The 17736-nt window shown below is 39.5% G+C and overlaps 1 protein-coding gene across 2 annotated transcripts in view; it reads left to right on the top strand.

Moving 5' to 3' along the window:
• Window positions 1–17736, top strand: part of GUCY2C (guanylate cyclase 2C) — a 43441-nt gene that overhangs the window by 19625 nt on the left and 6080 nt on the right. For both annotated transcript variants that reach the window (XM_064731900.1, XM_064731893.1), the window contains exons 12-21: window positions 677–782; window positions 1298–1360; window positions 1917–1988; window positions 2934–3038; window positions 4218–4304; window positions 8367–8499; window positions 10303–10440; window positions 14412–14500; window positions 15219–15310; window positions 16890–17048. In XM_064731900.1, the coding sequence (XP_064587970.1) occupies window positions 677–782; window positions 1298–1360; window positions 1917–1988; window positions 2934–3038; window positions 4218–4304; window positions 8367–8499; window positions 10303–10440; window positions 14412–14500; window positions 15219–15310; window positions 16890–17048 (1044 nt within the window). The remainder of the gene's footprint in view (window positions 1–676; window positions 783–1297; window positions 1361–1916; window positions 1989–2933; window positions 3039–4217; window positions 4305–8366; window positions 8500–10302; window positions 10441–14411; window positions 14501–15218; window positions 15311–16889; window positions 17049–17736) is intronic.

Below are 17736 nucleotides of genomic sequence, written 5' to 3'. Positions count from 1 at the left end.
TCTCTCCAGTCAATCCTGTACAGTTTTTTAGTCAAGGAAGGACTTGCACAAGTAAGGAGACAATTTGATGAGCACTAGCTGTCTTGTAGCTTTTCTCTAAGACTGCCTGCTCTTAGAGAATTTCTGCAGTGGAGACAGCAGTTTCTTTCTCCCATTTCCAAGGACTCTTCCTCATTTTTACAAATTGTGCAGAATACAAGGGACACCCACAAAAAGGCACTTGATCACTCAGCACCTCCTCTCCTGGCATTGTATTCACAGCAGTTCTTACTAACCAGTGTGGATGGCAGGACTTCCTTTGGCTTACATTTGTTTGTGGGACCTCTCTTCCAAGTACATTTAATTACATGGAGGAGAAAACTGTATAAAATCCAGATGGTCCTTTATGCTTTAAATTCTTCTGACCACCCCCAAGACTCTGACAATTGCCTAGCAGTTGTTCTGCTAAATCTGCTACAGAATGAATGAGCATTAGGCTTTCCCAAAGCTAGGAGAATTAAGGAGTTTCCTCAAACTGGAAAACTGGATGAGAGCCACAGGGCTTCTGCTCAAGTCTCAGCAACTTGTCACACCATCCTTGTGTCATCCTGACGCTAGATGCTTCCCTGTCCTAATCTCCTGTTGTGGGTTTCGGTTCCCTGGGAGGATGTCCCAGAAGGCTTCTCTTGTTCTTCAGGAAGTACAGGAGAGATAATGAGCGCCGGTGGAAGAAATGGTCCCATATACCACCTGAGGAAATCCTGCCTCTAGAAACCAGTGAGACAAGTTATGTTAGTTTAAAGGTAAGAGAAGCACAGTGTCCAAAGCTGGATCTTGGATTCTGTCTCCTAAGGACAATCAATGCTGGGGTTTTGACATGTTCTGACTACAGCACCCTATGGCTCTGGTAGGATGAGGACCTGTTAATTTTTGATTTTTTTTTTTAACCCACACTTGCTGTATTGAAGAAATAGAAATCATTCCCCATCTATTGCTCCCTAATAGAATATACATGTTCCTATCGGTAAAGCTCATTTTATGATGGGGGAATGGGCTGGGTATTGACTTCCAGTCTCTGTTACAAATGATTTCCTGTGCATTATTATGCCTCCATAACGCCAAAGAGCATGAAAACAGCAGGTGGAGGGCCTGGGAGTGGCATGGATGTCCCACAATTTCTGTGGCATGTAGTAACCCTCCCTAGAGAGAGAGGTTTATGCTTCTCCGTGTGGCACACACAGACATTACTAATCCCTCTGGACCTGTCAAGTGAGGAGTAGGTGATAATTGCAAGTTAATTATTCTTCTTTGTTCTCAGATTGATGAAGATAAGAGACGTGACACCACCCAGAGACTTCGCCAGGGCAAGTATGACAAGAAGGTAACCTGACTGCAGTGTCCATGCTCCCTTCCTCACCTTTAGGAGGGCACATTTTGGGAGGAGGTCATTCCACCTCCCCTGACCTTGCAGAATGGTTAGTTCTTATGGAAGGAGTAAGCCCTTTGTTCCCGATCTTCTGCTATGTATTTTGTTTGCTGACAGAAGGCTAAATATTAGACTCCATGAACCCCTAGCCCTGGAGTACAGAAGCATAAACACAGGGACCAGAAATCTGATACATTTTGGTACTACAGAGGTGAATAGGTTAATGGAGGACAGGCCATTTACATGGCAATTCTTTGCATTCAGTAGAGCTATCTGCCTGATTGAGGTATATTCTTGTTGAGTTAAAATCTGCACAACTGATAGATCTAAATCCTTTGAAGAAAATATAGCTCCAGTACTTATTAGCTGATTAACTGAAACTCCACCAGTGAAGCAGTAGGCTGGTGTTTCTGAAGTATTTCTTTGTATGGACATTTCTTGGAAGAGAAAGACTAATTGCTGTTGTACTAAACATATGACTTTTTTTCTCCTACTGGTATTTTTCCTTCAGGTGGTGATCCTAAAGGATCTCAAAAACAGTGATGGAAATTTCTCAGAAAAGCAAAAAATAGAACTGAACAAGGTAACTGTTGCACATAGAAACTGGACACAGCAGGGTGGGATGGAGGCTATGAGTGAAGACATTGCTTTCCACTGTCAACTCCAATAGCCATATGCTTGTGCATGTTTGTGAGGTGGACAGGTAATGAATTCCTCAAAGGATATTGCTTGATGAACTTTATCTTTGTTATGTGATCTCATCACCACTTCAGAGTCTGAATCGTGTGCCAGTCAAGCTGAGGATGAATGAAGTAATTCATGTGCTGTCATATGGCCTTACTTAATCAGTTTTTATAGCTGATGCTAAAAGGCACTGCACTCTTTTGGCTCATATCATACCAATTCATCAGTAGTGGAATGTTGTAGTTAAATCTTATTATTGAATGCCAAGTGCAGCTCTTTAAATATAAGTTACTCTCTGCTGACTTCTGCACACGGACTCTTTCAGCATGGGAGATTAATTTGGCTGCAGTACTGCATCTTTTTTTGAATGGTTTTCCTATTACACAACACTGCTATATTGTGAATTCAATAAACTCTAAAAATACCTCAAAGTAAACTACTGTTGTCTATTTAAATGGACAAACTCCATAATATCATCCAGCATCATTAAATTTTTATTACTTGATCATTTACTGACTGATTCACATCATTCTGTCACTCATAATGGCTATTCTGGTCAGCTGGGAGGTTTGATAGAGAGGCAGTAATAGATACTATATTGGGCTCTAAAATTAACTTGCACTACCCAACAGCAGCCACTCTTATCTCCCTAATCCAGAAGATTCTGGAATGACAAATGTCTTCAAGTACTTCACTCAGTGCCTTAGCACACTCTGGTTTAAGGGAAACTCATACATCTTATCAGGGCCTGAGATAAAAAGCCTTGTCATACAAATATCCATGTCCTATGTTTCTGTACTAAAAATGATTGCTTTTAAAAACAGATTAAATGTCTCTGCTCCAGCTCCTACAGATTGATTATTACAACCTGACCAAGTTCTATGGCACTGTGAAGATAGACACCATGATCTTTGGGGTGATTGAATACTGCGAAAGAGGTTCTTTGCGGGTAAAGAATTTTAAGGGTCACCTTCTACCCCCAAATTATCAAATTTCAAAGTAAGAAAAGAAATCCCCATCTCTCTGTCTTTGACCCTCATGCAGCAGCCATGGACTGAGCAAGAGGTGGCAGGTTTCTAAGTTTCCTCCCCCTTGCTTGGCGCTCCCCATCCCTCCCCAGGTTCTGCTGTGTCACTTTGATGGTTCTCAGCAGCAAGAAGACGAGGTGAGGGGGAGCCAAGGAAAAGTACAGACCCAGGCCACAGTAACAGCCAGTATTGGTGTTGTGTCCCCTATTGGAAGCATATAGGATTTAACTTGTTCTTAATTTTCCAGTCTGTAACCGTTGTCTCTGCTGATGTGCTTGTGTACCACAGAGTATGCAAGGACAGAAAAAAAAGAATATATTCAATATTATTAAGGGAGAAAAATGGCAAGTTCTGCATTATAAGGGAAAATAATCCTTATTTTTTGTTTATAAATAGAAATGGTAAATTGATGCTGGCAAGAATATGGAAAGACTTACTACTTTATTACTGGTTTATTACTACCAACATTATTTCAGTGCTAATCATGAAGTGATAATCATCAGCTCTTCTTAGGGTATATATTGTCTCTGCTTCTGTGATCATACAAAGACTGTCATCAGTACCAGTGGTCTCTGGAACAAACTCACAGCAAGGCAGCAAAATAATTGTTCTCGAAGTTATTTTCTGGTAAACTGGCATACTTGTGGAAGTTTACCTTTATCAATGGATGTCATCTTGTCTGAAAGAACTGTAAATGACTGGCAGGCAAAGATAAAGCAACAGTTTACTTTGAACTTGTTAGGCTAGGAGTAAATTGGTAGGAAATGGACTGTGAGCACAAAACATGGAAAATCCTCTCCCTTCCTCTTGCACAACTTGACCATTTGTTTCTCAGCTATTTTGTGTTATTAAAAACTTGTTTTGAAAACCGATTTCGCAACCTATTTTCATTGCAGAAACCTTTCTTTTCTGTAGTCCCCACTTTTCTAGCTCTGTCTGAACTTAATATATATTTAATATTCCCTAAGTTTTGAGTCAACTTCTGTTCTAGTGCATGTACTTTCTATAAAAACCAAAGTTGCTGGTTGAAAGGCATGCAATTTGTGCACCCATATCTCATCTTCTGCTTTTTCCCTGAAAAACTTTTCTTCTCTTGACAGGATGTTTTAAATGATAAAATATCCTACCCTGATGGCACGTTCATGGACTGGGAATTTAAAATCTCTGTCATGTATGATATTGCCAAGGTAAGTGTGCTGTCATATGTAAATGTAAATCAGCCTGTCCTGTCTTGCAGAACTGATCCTCTGAGGAGTGTAGCTCTCAAAGTCGTCTTCTTTCCTAGAGCTGTGTGCCCTTCCAGTCTGTTCTCCTCTGGGGACAGTTATCTGAGGCAGGCTTTCAGACTGAAGGAGGAAATAGGGGTCAGAACTGGCCTGGGGCTATTTATAAATAAACAAATCAAGTATACCCCAAAGAAATGTGGCCCAGAGACCAGAGGGTTACAATCTGCTGACCAGTGGTTCTGGTAAGTAGGGCTTATGCTGTCACAAGCTCTGCAAAACACACTGCTTTGTGGCCTCAGGTAAAGCATACAGAGAAAAACTGTATTTTTTCAAATCACAGACTTATTCTAATATCTATCCAGAGATGGGATCAACTTTTTCTAAACAAACTGTTCATGTACCATCCTGATTTTCTCATTAGAGTGAGACACTGGTTTCTCACTACAGCTATCAATTTCAAGCAGTTGGAGAGGGAAAACATTAGTCATGTACAGAAACCAAGGCTGTTTTTCAGTAGCTTTCAACAGATCTTTGCTTTTTAGGTCCTTGCGGTAGGAAAAATCAATATGCACAGTAAAGGAAATTCTGTTCTACATTAGTCACTTGTAACTGTTTAGCTAGTAGGTAAGGACCCTTTGTAATTCACTGGCATAATAATTCATTATGCCTCTACAGATAATGTAAAGAATCCCCTCCACAATCTGATCTTTTTGCCAGGGCTCAGCTGCTCTGCTCTTCCTCTAGCTGGTTTGAGTTGAACAGGCCTCCTATTTCCCTACATGCACCAGTTCAGATTTGGTCTCCACAATGAATGACTCCACTGTGTCTGTTCTAAAGAGATATTGAAAATCTTGTGCTTTATTAAAGCCCACTTAATCCAAATTGTCACAGTTTGTTGGCCTTGTTAATGACTTTCAAGTTCAGTTTACGTTCAGTTAAAGTTTCATTTTAAGTAGTAGCAGAGGAGTTTCTCTTCCTCCTCAAAACCCAGAGTATTTTTTAACCCTTTGCACCCTCAGATCACCTTCAGATGTTTCCTTAGAAAATAATGATTAGTACTGTCTCTGTTTATGAGGAAAGAGAAATCCCAGTCCCTCTGAAGGGAGTGACCAAACGCCCAATGACTGCATTTATGCTGAGACTGCACAGCCAGTCATTTGCTGCACCATTGGTAAAGGGGACATGGCACCTGCGGATGGATTGGCACAAAGCATCTGTTATGTGGAATGGCTCCTGAGCATTATTAGCTGTGTTAGGAGAGATGGTTCACAAACTCTTCATGAAAACTTGTATGTACCTAGGATTATTAGGAAAATTACTGTTGTTTGGATGACCTGCCAACTCTCCTATTCCTTGATACTATGGTGAAGCTTCTGGGACCTACACATTTCCATGAAATTCTAGTATTGCTTTTTCCAAACCCTATCTTCTAAACCTCCAAGCACCATGTCTATATTTACTTGAATGGCTTCTCTTTTTAAAGAAGTAATTTCATGGCCTCTCAACTCCAGTTCCTTTCATCTCAGTATCTGTCCTTTTCAAGTCCAGCTGCAGCTCTCCAGGCTATTAAAATACTTATGACCTGGTGTTCCTTTGCCTTCCTTTTGAGTTGCTTCTCCCTCTCCACACCACCACTTTCATTCACTCTGCTTTTACCATGGCCCAAACAGTCCTTGTACTATGCTTGCTTGAGAAGCTGCTGCATCTGTTTCTGAACAAAGGTTGGGTCTCCTGTATTCCCTGGAGCAAACAGCCAAGTGATGACTATTCTTGGAGCCGTCTCTAATTCAATAGAAAAGGTGATGTGGCCAAAGAGGAAGTCCTAAATCTATTCAGTTTACTTTCCCCCCTCCATCTTTTCTTTCTTGCTTGCTATTGTAGCTGCCTCTTGAATTGATGGGACCACCTTATAACTACATGGATTTGGCCATGTGCCCAAAGAGCTCTGATGAAAGGTCTGCTGAGAGGGAATTGCAGTAATCAAGCCTTGTAGTTATTAGTGCATACGCTGTCGTTGCAATAGTATTTATTAAATAAGTGGCTGCTGCAGGATATTGTGCAAGGGGTTGTAATATTCTTGCATTATGCCAGGAAAAGGTTTGTCAGTCAGAACTAAAGCTTCAGAGCTCCGGAGCAAAGGTTACAAGAATGCTCAAATATTTGGAACTATTGTACTGAAAGCCATTATAAATTTTGAAAATCACATTGTGGGTTTTTAATAGGTTCTGTGTTTTCAGGTAGGTGCATATGTTAGTGGGGAGGAAAGAGGAAAATTTTATCAGGGACATTTACAAGACCTTTGCCTCCAGAAGCTGTTAACAAGAAAGCCTTGGGTTAAGGAAATCTAAATTCCCTTTGCCTGTCATTTGATGCTGATACTAATTGGGAATTCTGCTGCAGTAATGGAAATATTTTGTGGCTAATGAAAGCAGGAGCTGGAAGAAGGCGTTGCTGGAGGAAAAAGGGCCTAAAGCAGGCAAAACATCCTGGGTAGTGTCATCAGGGCTGCATGCGTAAAGCTGCTTAATCAAGAAATGTGTTCCTTGGGTATAGTGTGCACACAATCTCTGTAAATTTGGCATGGTCTAGATAGGTCCAGGATAACCAGTCCAACAACATTCTCCAGAGATTGCATCTTTTGCAGGCAGCTTGTGTCTCAGATGTACATCTACTCTGCCCAAAACTCAGCTTGTATCTCAGTGATCTCTTGTAGCATTTTCTGATCCATTCCCAATTAGGAGTAACCCAGTATTTGAAAAGAAAACCCAGCATGTCATACAGTGTATCATGACCACATGAGCCGTGTAACCCTGATGGGATTCTATCAGTTATAGAAAAGGATGAGCTATACATGCAGGAGCCTAAGTGGAAGATCATTCAGAGAAGAAACTGAACAGATATAACATACCTGTTCCGCAGGATAGAGATTGCCCTTCATATACTGAGCATGAAGAAATGAAGCTTATAGGAAGAAGAACAACCAGCAGTAGGTTATAAGTTGGTGTGAGTTTAAGTTGTTCAGAAGAGTGAAATGGAACAGAATAAATAATAACAAGAGGCTACAAATTGGCATACCTACTTCCTTCTTCAGTTGACAGCCACTTAATAATCTTTGCCTGCTGTGCCTCAGTGCTAGCCCCTTCTCATGTATTGCACCATATTTGAGTATCTTAGGCTAGATCAGATAATTTAGAGGCAATGAGTAAAAAGGGGTGAGCTACACACCTCTGTATGCCTCTGTGTGTTGTGAGTCAGGAGTCTGAATCTCAGGAGATAAAGATGAAACTGTACTGGCCAGGCCTCATGCTCGCTTCAGGTTTAGCTCATGGATAACTGCTGTGTATTGCCTTGTGCAGAGAAAACCATAAACAGTCAGGTCAGCAGAGACCTTTATGTCTGTCTAGTCCGATCCTCTGTCTGATCTAAGCCCTAGTGCATCATCTGACACTCTCTGCATTGACTGCTCTGGAGCCCTCTGCTTTGCAATTACAGGATCTGCTGCAATGTTTCAGAAAACATTTCTGGTGTATGGTGATCTTCAAAGACAATACAGACATAAGGAGCAATTCCTCTCACACTTCTTGTGTCTCTTGGATGAACGTGTAGTTGGAAGCACTTTTTGTGTGACATTCCAAGAAATCTATATTAACTTTACCCAAAGACATTTATTGTAAGTGAAATTAAAACTTTTGTGGGAGGAAATACATTTCCTTAATTACATGTGCTCTAATATTGACAAAACGAAGATGGTATGTCAGATTGTTGTTAACTAAGAGTAAGAATGGCCTCCCATGACCCACTTCCTCATTTCTCAATATTGACTGTTCCTAAGACCTTGGAGAGTCTCCTTTGTAAAATAATAATATGAAAGGGAATTGTGATTTATGCATATCCATAGCAGATGAAGTCCATCTAATTACTTGCACAGATACTATGCTAATATTCACATTCTTGTTGAGTCTGGTAACATCTGAGTGTCCCACATGTAGTTGTGCTTTCTTTCTCTTTTATTCTCAACCACAGGGAATGTCTTATCTGCACTCAAGCAAAACTGAAGTCCATGGTCGACTCAAATCCACAAACTGTGTAGTAGACAATCGCATGGTAGTGAAGATCACTGATTTTGGCTGTAATTCAATTCTGCCTCCAAGGAAAGGTAAAAAAAAGCCTGACTGGACTCTCCTTCACAGTTTCCAACCCAGTGGAATTTTCTTATCTTCATAGACCAGTAGGGTCTAATTACGTCTTGTACACAGTAGAAAACAATGCAACTTTAATTCATATTATAGCAGCCATTATATGTTTTTAACTTTAATAGCACAATGGAAGAATTACTAGCAGACAGTGTGAGAACAAAGGAAAGATGAATATTAGGCTTTTAGTTTAGAAAACAGAGATTTCACTTGTGATTGAGATGTGAGAAACATTTTCAGTATCCAAGGCCTTCATGCAAACAGCTCTTTCCAGCAGTAGTACTGAAACTGTGTGAAGAAAAAAAAAGAGTTAATTTACCATAAATCTTGTAATTTACTAGATACTTGTGTTACCACGGTGCTCTGTGATATCATGTAAACAGTAACAGACATGACTCTGATAATCCTTGAAAAAATCTGTATTGATATCTGATGGTAACTCTGTTTCTTATTCCTTAGTTAGGAATCTCATAATATATGCTCAGCCAGATTGAAATAATATTAATAGCTTTTCGTTACATTTTCTATTCACCTCACATTCATAGAATATTTCTGTAAAATAGAACACTCCTTTCCACTCATCTTTTCCTTCTTACTTATCTGGAGTGAAAAGATGAGCCCATCTGAAATTATGTCATATGAATATGTAGAGTAGAGCTTGAGATATAATAAACACAGCACTGTGCTGCAACTGCAGCATATGACCTGAAAAGAAACTGGTTGAAACAGGTTTGCAGAAAATTTTTACATTTAGACACAAACATACTCAAGAGTAGCAATAAGAACATTAAAAAGGACTAAGAAAAGTTCACTGAACATAAATGTTCTATTAATTCTTCATTTTAAAATTTTAATTTTATTATTATTATTATTAGTAGTAGTAGTAGTATTACATTGTAATGTATTTATCTTCTTTTATTGCTTGTAAACAGACTCAAAATTTCTGGCTACTCAGTCTATGTCCTTGATGAAAACTCAGTGTTTCACAAGAGATCCACAGATTCATTGTGGTTGGATGTTACAGCCTAATATCATATCACTGTCTTCATGGTCACTGTGTTCAGGTCTCTGTTATGTTATGTCACCAGCATGTCACAGCTGTTGAACCATGGCAGCATTCTGGTTTTGAGGTACAGCGGTGCTCATTGCACTAGAAATACAGATTAATAATTTCTGTAGAAGGCAAGTAGTTATGAGCAGGTAATATTATGCCAGACTCAAAAGCACTTGAAAATTATTTCAATAGCTTCATGATATCAAGGTCATTGGAAAATATTTCCGTCTTTTTATCAGACACTGTGTATAAAAACTCCTTGCACCTCCTAGCTTAATAATTTATGGCTCAGAGTATTTTTATTATAGCACTGGCACTCCTTGTTGTTATCCAGATACATAGGCTACTTCTAAGAAGCCTTTGACATGTAGCTAAGAAGAGCAATTGCCATTGCCAATTGTTCACTGCCAATAAACATAACTTTTCTGAAGGTGTAAGAGTCTGCATCTACAGTGGAAAGTAGCAGGGTCAGCAAATCCCAGAAAATCGAAAACTACATCAGAGTTTTATCTAACCTGTATTGATGTCAGCTTCTCAAGAAAAATGCTAAAGTAGGAAATACCAAATACCAGTGGGCTCTGGATTGTATATGCAAAGAGTAAAAGGAAATATCATTATAGCCAGTGGATGGTCTGAGAAGGACCACCCTTTTTTGCAATTGCTTCTCTCCTTTCCCCTTTGCATCATTCTGCACTGCCATCTGTATCTTCAGACCTGTGGACAGCTCCTGAGCATCTCCGGCATGCTGATGCATCTCAGAAGGGTGATGTGTACAGCTATGGGATCATTGCCCAGGAAATCATCCTGCGCAGAGAGACCTTCTACACCAAACACTGGTGGGACAACAGAGGTAATTCCACTGGTTTCCCCTCTATTGCAGCCTTCTGGGATGGTTCTAGCTGTAACTGGCCCATTCTCCATGTTTTCTGAAAGGCACTGTCTCTGATAACTGCTTGAACAGCTGCTCCTTTCTCTGTGGTGAATGAAGAGCCTGTTTGAAGGATCTCACTCTGGGCACAAGCGTCCCTTCTTCTGTAACTAAAGTTTGCATTGAGTTTTCTTGCCCTTTATCTTCCTTCTCACCTGGAGCCCAGCATTACAGAAGTTAACATTATACAATGCTGTCCAGACTTACTGTAACATTTAAAGGCCTCAAAGATTTTTCTATTTTGACTTGGAAACAACATGTAATATGCCATTTATTTTAGGCAGCATAAATCAGCATTGTCAACACAGAAAAACAAAAACTCAGCTGCATGACACAAGAACAGTTGGCATTTAAAAACTGGCAATTCAGACTTCATTCAAGCTGGTTATAATTAACTTTAGCAATTTAACTTCTGTCAGAAAAATCATCTCCTCCTGTAGTGCATCTATTAAACCCTGTATTGTGCATTTTGGGACATTGTTTTTGAGTAGCTGTTGTGGTTTTAAGCCCAGCTGGGAATTAAGCAACATGCAGCCACTTGCTCAACCTCCCCTCTCTACCGTCCTTCCCCCTGGTGGAATGAGGAGGAGAATCAAAGTAAAAGTTACAGGTTGAGATAAGAACAGTTAAATAATCGAAAATAAAGTAACCCCTCACTGGCAGGGGACCTGAAAAAAGTTTAAAAAAAAGTCCTTGATTTAGGATAAATACAGCTTAGCAAAATACCAAAACATCAGTGTGTTACCGTTCTTATTCCAAAATCAAAACACAACATGCTGACAGTTTCTGAAAAGAAATTAACTAGCCTAGCTAAAACTGGAACAATATCCACTCCTTTCCAGCCCAGTCAATCCCAATTCCCAGAATCCAGGCATTATTATGTACTAAAACTGACAGAGAAACATGTGTGGGTTTGGGATTTTCATAGTGACTAACAACAGTTACTAACAACAAATTTAGACATAGCCTTTACCTCTGAGTCATTCTGTTAGATCCGCCTCACATTTGTTAAAACACCTAGAGCAGCTCGACAGCCTAATAGCCCTTTTATTGAGTCACATTTGAGAATAATTTCTGGGGCATGTTCATCATCCTACACTACCACAAATCTGTGTTCATGTTTGGGGAAACACAGTTTTTGACATCACTGACTCTATAATAGAAATGTAGATCTAATGGAGATTAGAAATGTCTGTTCTCCTGAAAACAAACTGTTCAGGATTCCATGCTTAATGAAAGGTAGAGAAAATAAAGCCTTTCTATTCCTATTTTTTGGGAATAGGCAGGCACAATCCTTACAAATGCAAGAATTTTACAAATATTGCCAACATGGAGAAAGTGCAATGCCCTGCCTTGCTCATTTTGACTTGTGAAGCAAATCTATAGCAAACTACATTCTTTTAATGGCTTGTTGAGCATTTGCAGTCTTTCTGTGTTGTGTTAATGGTATTAAGTTAGCCTCAGACATAGTGTTTCTTTGCTTTTCTGAGATGCGGTGGCATCCTCACTGCTCTGTTTTTGACCCTGGCTATCACAGTCAGAACCTGGTTCCTTGTTTTATCTTTGACCTGTACCTTAATGCTGTATTCTGTCTTTTTGGAAAGATTGTCCCTTTCAAACAGCAAGAGGGCAATCCATGGAATTTAAAGATTTTGTAGCACCTAAGCTAGGTACCTAACAGCACCTAAGTGATGTTGCTGGAGATGGTTACATATTAGCATGAGAGGTAAAACAACAATAAATTTACTAGGTGTGAAATCTGTTTGCTAAGTCTGTGTCCACTGTAACTTAAAAAATAATCTGCTTTGTAAATTTCAGATGAAATTTTACATTTTCCATTCACCAAGGAGATTGTTTTCTCCACAAAACCCTTTTTCTATAAAAGCATTATTAGATGTTTAAGATACACATTGCTGGTCGAATGGCTTCTGGTATTATTCTTGACTTTTGTTTATGCAAGTTGAGTAAAATATGTTCATCAGTTCATCAAATTTCATGTAACAGAAAGGAATTAGTTTTATTACATATTGCTGAAATGGCTCCTCATTTAAGTGCCTGATTCATTCATTAGCCAAGATGAGCAAGACAGTGAACCAACTTATTCAAACACTTCTGCATTTTGCTTGTGGCATCATCTAACTTTGGAAGACAGTAGCTTAAACTTGGGGTGATCATTAATTTACAAATGTCCAAGATAAAAAGAGGGGGGAAAGTACCAAATTAGAGTCAGTGGTATTGGATGAAGAAATGTCCCTGTTGTATGTTAGATTCATTTGGTTTTTTAAGTCACAAGAGAAACTCTTTCAATGGCTAGGCTATCAGAAGTTAGTCTCCACACATTAGAAGACATTATATTAATATTTCAGGATAACTGATATAACTGCTTCTGCAGGCTTAAATGACAGTAGCAAAGATTGTGTTCAGACTTTAAAAGACTTATTTTAAAGAACCCCATACCTGAGCTCCATCTACCAACTTAGCAAAATTAAACTCTCAGTTACTCTGTGAGCCAATTTTCTCAACATGAAAATATGTATCAATCAACTTAATGTAGAATAATATTGCTGCTAATGAGAGAGAAGAAGTCCCATTACAGGTATACAGAACTGGATTTCTAATGTGTAGAAGTAGGTCATAGTCCTTTTCACTGACACCTCTGCAAGAAGCTGTTCCCCATCTGGTTACTCCACTCTTCTCAGAAACCTCATTCACTGCTCAAGACTGTGAAATCTTGCCACGTACCAATGCTCAATTCAAGCTGCCTTTCTTGTCCACTACTTTCTGACTAATTGCAGTATTGCTAATAGGTGCTGTTACTTCCTCTCTCAGGTATGTGTCCAAGCATGGAAAGCCAGCACATTCCTCCTGCATACATGTGCCCTACACAGACTTTCTTGTCTCTTAGCCCACAGAAGACTTCTCAGCAGTTTCTCCCCTCTATAGCATTTGGGAGACTCAAGTTTCCTGCTCCTTCTCTAGTCTGTAATTTCTGTACCAAAAAGTCAGAAGCTGCTGTATCATTTTGGTGTGATCATGCACATTGGCATGTTTAGGCATCTGTAGCTGCCCTACACCAGTGCAATTATAGATCTTCCTCATGTCATTATATGCTTCCTTCAGTAAAATTGTATCCAAAATATAATCAGACATTATTAATATAAATAATCTGTTCTGATTCACAAATCCTTTTCAATTTCCCTTAACTCCAGAGGTTAAAAATTACTTCTCTTTTTTAAACACCTTCCTTTCCCTGGAATTCTTGAAGTCTGCAGGAAAAAGACAAAGGAAGATGTTTTTGCTTTAGCTCTCTCTTATTGTGCTTAAATTGAGTTGTGCAAATGCAGCCCAATTTTGATGTGTTCAGAGTCCAAATAACTTTCATAGAATGGGTTTTATGACTAGGAGTACAAATGAGTTAACAAATGCAATGCTTTTAACCCATTTATATGAATAGCTTAGTTTTAAGGAAGTTAAGCATCTGCAGGATGATTTGAACTGCTCTAATGAGTGGCGTATGTCTCCACACTTTTGATCAAGTTGCAATGGGCTTTTCACATTGTTTTTCACTATAATTATACTTCATGCTGAGAGGAACACTAATAATGCCCAACATTCATTTGGGAAGATGCCATAACCACAGTGTCTACTGTGACCAGTAAATACTCATGTACATTTCTATTTGTTTTGCTTTCAGGGACCTTCAAGCCAACCTTTTTTGGTCTTGTGCCATATATTTAGAAAAGCTTCAAAGTTGAAATTCACATCAAAATGAGGGAACTGTGCTCAAGAGTTCTGTTTGTACAGTACCTTGTAACATCATAGACTGCTATAGACAATGACAATGTCCTTCTTATGCTTTTTTGTTTAAAACTTTGATCTTTTTTGTGTACTAGAGAAACTTTACAGAGTGGAGAATTGCAAAGGAGTAAAGCCTTTCCGACCAGACCTGACCTTGGAAACAGTGGGAGAAAGACAGGCAGAAGTAAGCTAATAATTAACAAAGCCATTTTCTGGGTGAAGAGTGGAAGTCCTGGCCAAACTAAAGCCTATGATCATGGGAAGGTGGAAGCTATGCCTTTTATTCCAAAGGCCCTAACTTGTGGGAAGAAATTGCATTCTATAGTTGTTAGCAGCAATGTGGAATACGAGTAATGGAAATTATTTCACTGGAAACAAATAGACATTTATGCTCTCACTCTTCTGACCTATTTTAGGTATCTTTGAGATGGGATGGATTACACCTCAAATATACCTATTTTCACTGGTGTAGTCCCTATGCCTTCTTGCGTGGATGAAAATGTCTGTATTGTAGATATTCACATATTCATCAATCAGCCCCATTCTTTTTGGCTGAATCACGAGTTTCAGAAGAATCCCAAACATGGGACATTGGAAATCACCACAGCATTTACCACCATGTCAGTAACTGTGTCTGACACCAGTCTGCAAGACTGGATCCATTCACTTGCCTTTCATTTGTACTCTGCAAATTCAAGTTAAGATCATGTCAGTAGTCATCACAGAGTTGAGATGCCTGCAATGAGTGTTCTAACCATAGGTTCAAGACAGTTAGTCACACAATTTAATATGTTGCTAGTCAAGAATAACCAGAAATTCCCTAATGAACTAGTGCTGTTTAGCACTACTCTCTGTCAATATCCATTACTCAGGTAGACTTTTCCTTAAATTTTTGTTTGAAGGTATATACACTAGTGGAGAACTGCTGGGAGGAAGATCCAGAAAAAAGGCCTGACTTTAAGAAAATTGAGAGTACTCTGGCTAAAATATTCAGGTGAGTAGCAGGGGCTTTTTGTAAGATGCTCCAAACTCCTCCTCTATTAGAAAGCTCATATTTTTAAGTGTGTAAATTGATATGATTATGATTCAGTCAGTGAAAAACCTTAATGTCTTCATTTAGGTCCTCTTTTATTCTTTGGCAGAAAAGTAGGTGAGCATGTGCATATGTTATGTATGCATACACCTGTGTACAATTTCCTAGTTGAGTGAGGGTGCAATCTGAAGTATGGTACATTTCATAATGTACCATACTTCAGATTGGTACATTATGAAAGTAGCAAGCTGGATAATTAGGGATTTTTACCAATCAAGTAATTCCCTCCTTGTCTCAAGTCAAGAATTGGATAGTGACTCATGTCATTTAAGTTTTGGTAAATGAATGCTCATAGATGTTTGAATGATGATTTGAAAGTTTGGATGGTCCCAAATTAAGCTGACTAGAAAAGTTGAGTTGTAACACACAAGTATTAATTACAGGGCTTTGGTGGTACAGGGCTTTGTGGGGAAATAATAAGGCTGACAGCTGGATAAACCCAGTGGGGTTGCACAGGCCTTCCACCTGGACAATGCTGCATTGTTCCTGCAGAACATTGGTCTGAATTAATTACTTCAATGACCAAACCATGAGCTTTTAATCACTTCTCCTGGGACATTTCTTCCAGTTTTTAAGGCTCTCCCAGTCAACGAACCCCAACAGCACCATTTTACATTTTGCATGGGCAGGACAGCTGTACTATGCATAGCAATGTATCAGCTGAATAAACTTTCTACAGCTGAATATAAAGGCCTCCTGGTTCAGCTCCTAAGCCTCCATCCTACAAAAGCAAAGAGGTTACCTCTTGTCACATGCAATATGGGCGGGTCTAAGATGATGAATCCCTGATACAAAATTTGTTTGAAGTAAGAGTGATTTTGAACTCCTGTTGGATACAATACTAATCTGACTTTTCCAGTCAGCCTGGTCCCAATTACTTTCAGGCTGCTTTGGTGAGTGCAGGCTGCCCAGACAAACACGGGTTTGAGTGGCTCATGTTACCACACTTCTGATTCCAGGGGTTAGTAGGCTTGAGTCTGCAGGATTTTGTGAGTAAAATTAGCCCTGGGGCTGTTCATTGTTCCACTGTATTCTTTGGTCTTCTAAACAGACAGCCCCAAATTGTCTAAATTCTTCTGCTGCAGTCCCCATCTAAACATTATGTGCAGTTTTCTACCTACTATTTTTAGCTTCCTATCAGAATCTGAGCTTCCCAATTACTTTTTATAAATGAATGTTCCTGGGTTACCTAAGGTAATCTGGAATAGACAAGATTAGCAGGGCTAGGTGATTGAAGGGTGCTTTAAGAATTACCAGCTCCAACTGACAAATGTGGATTATAGACTTTCAATTCATCTACATAAGGCCTCCAAGCAAGCAAAAGAATGACACGCTTGAGGCACTTTGCCATCTAACTACAGGGAAGTCAAACACTGGAGAAGTTGTCTGCTGCTGCTTTTTGACCTCCTTTTAACTGCTCTCAACAATGTCCATCTATCAGTCTTTCTTCTTGACTCCTGTGTAATTCTGTTATTTGCAGTAATTTCCATGGCCAGACCAATGAAAGCTACATGGATACCCTGATCCGGCGTCTACAGCTGTACTCCCGGAACTTGGAACACCTGGTGGAGGAAAGGACAGAGCTGTACAAAGCAGAGAGAGACAGAGCAGACAGGCTTAATTTCATGTTACTTCCAAGGTAACTGGCCAGGAGGATTTTTGCTGGCATTTTATTTACATATATATGATTATTGCAGAGTAGGGGATGGGATTAATGTTTATGTTCTATTTTCTTCCCATCTAATCTAATCCTGAGAGAAAAGAAAGAAGAAGCAGCTGTCCCTGAGCTCTCCACTCTATGGTAGAGTTTCATGCCAAGATGGTATTGGGACCCATTATCTTGCTCAACATTTCTTCATGCACGGGATCCCCCTTTCCAGCCCAAGCCTCTCTTTCACTGCCTTCCAGGGAACACAGATCTACAGTGACCCCACATCACAGAGCTCTGCTCTGCTGGTTAGGAGGAGTGTCTTCAGCTGAAGAGCACTGAGTGGAGTCCAACTTCAGGCTGGGGTTTAGCAATGCAGGAGAGGGGCTGAGGTTGGCTGGGCCATACTGGGTTAGATGGATTCTTTGGAGTATGCTATAGGATAAGTATTATTGACATTCTAATATTGGCAATACCAGTAATTTTGGTATTGCGCACATTTGGAATAGTAAAACTATCTTGGTATTTAGTAAAACTATCTTGGTCATTACTAGTTTAACGGGTATTTCAGTAGTCAAGTTATTGATTTTATGACTCATCAGCAAAAAGAAAAGTAAAAAAAACCAACTCTGTTGTTCCTACCAGTCTGCTACCATTTCATTGTAGATGGAACGCAGCA

The sequence above is a fragment of the Zonotrichia leucophrys genome, chromosome 1A (assembly GCF_028769735.1).
Source record: "Zonotrichia leucophrys gambelii isolate GWCS_2022_RI chromosome 1A, RI_Zleu_2.0, whole genome shotgun sequence".
Lineage (NCBI taxonomy): Eukaryota > Metazoa > Chordata > Aves > Passeriformes > Passerellidae > Zonotrichia > Zonotrichia leucophrys.
The sequence above is the reverse complement of the archived record's forward strand: the minus strand, read 5'-3'. Positions and strand labels throughout refer to the sequence as shown.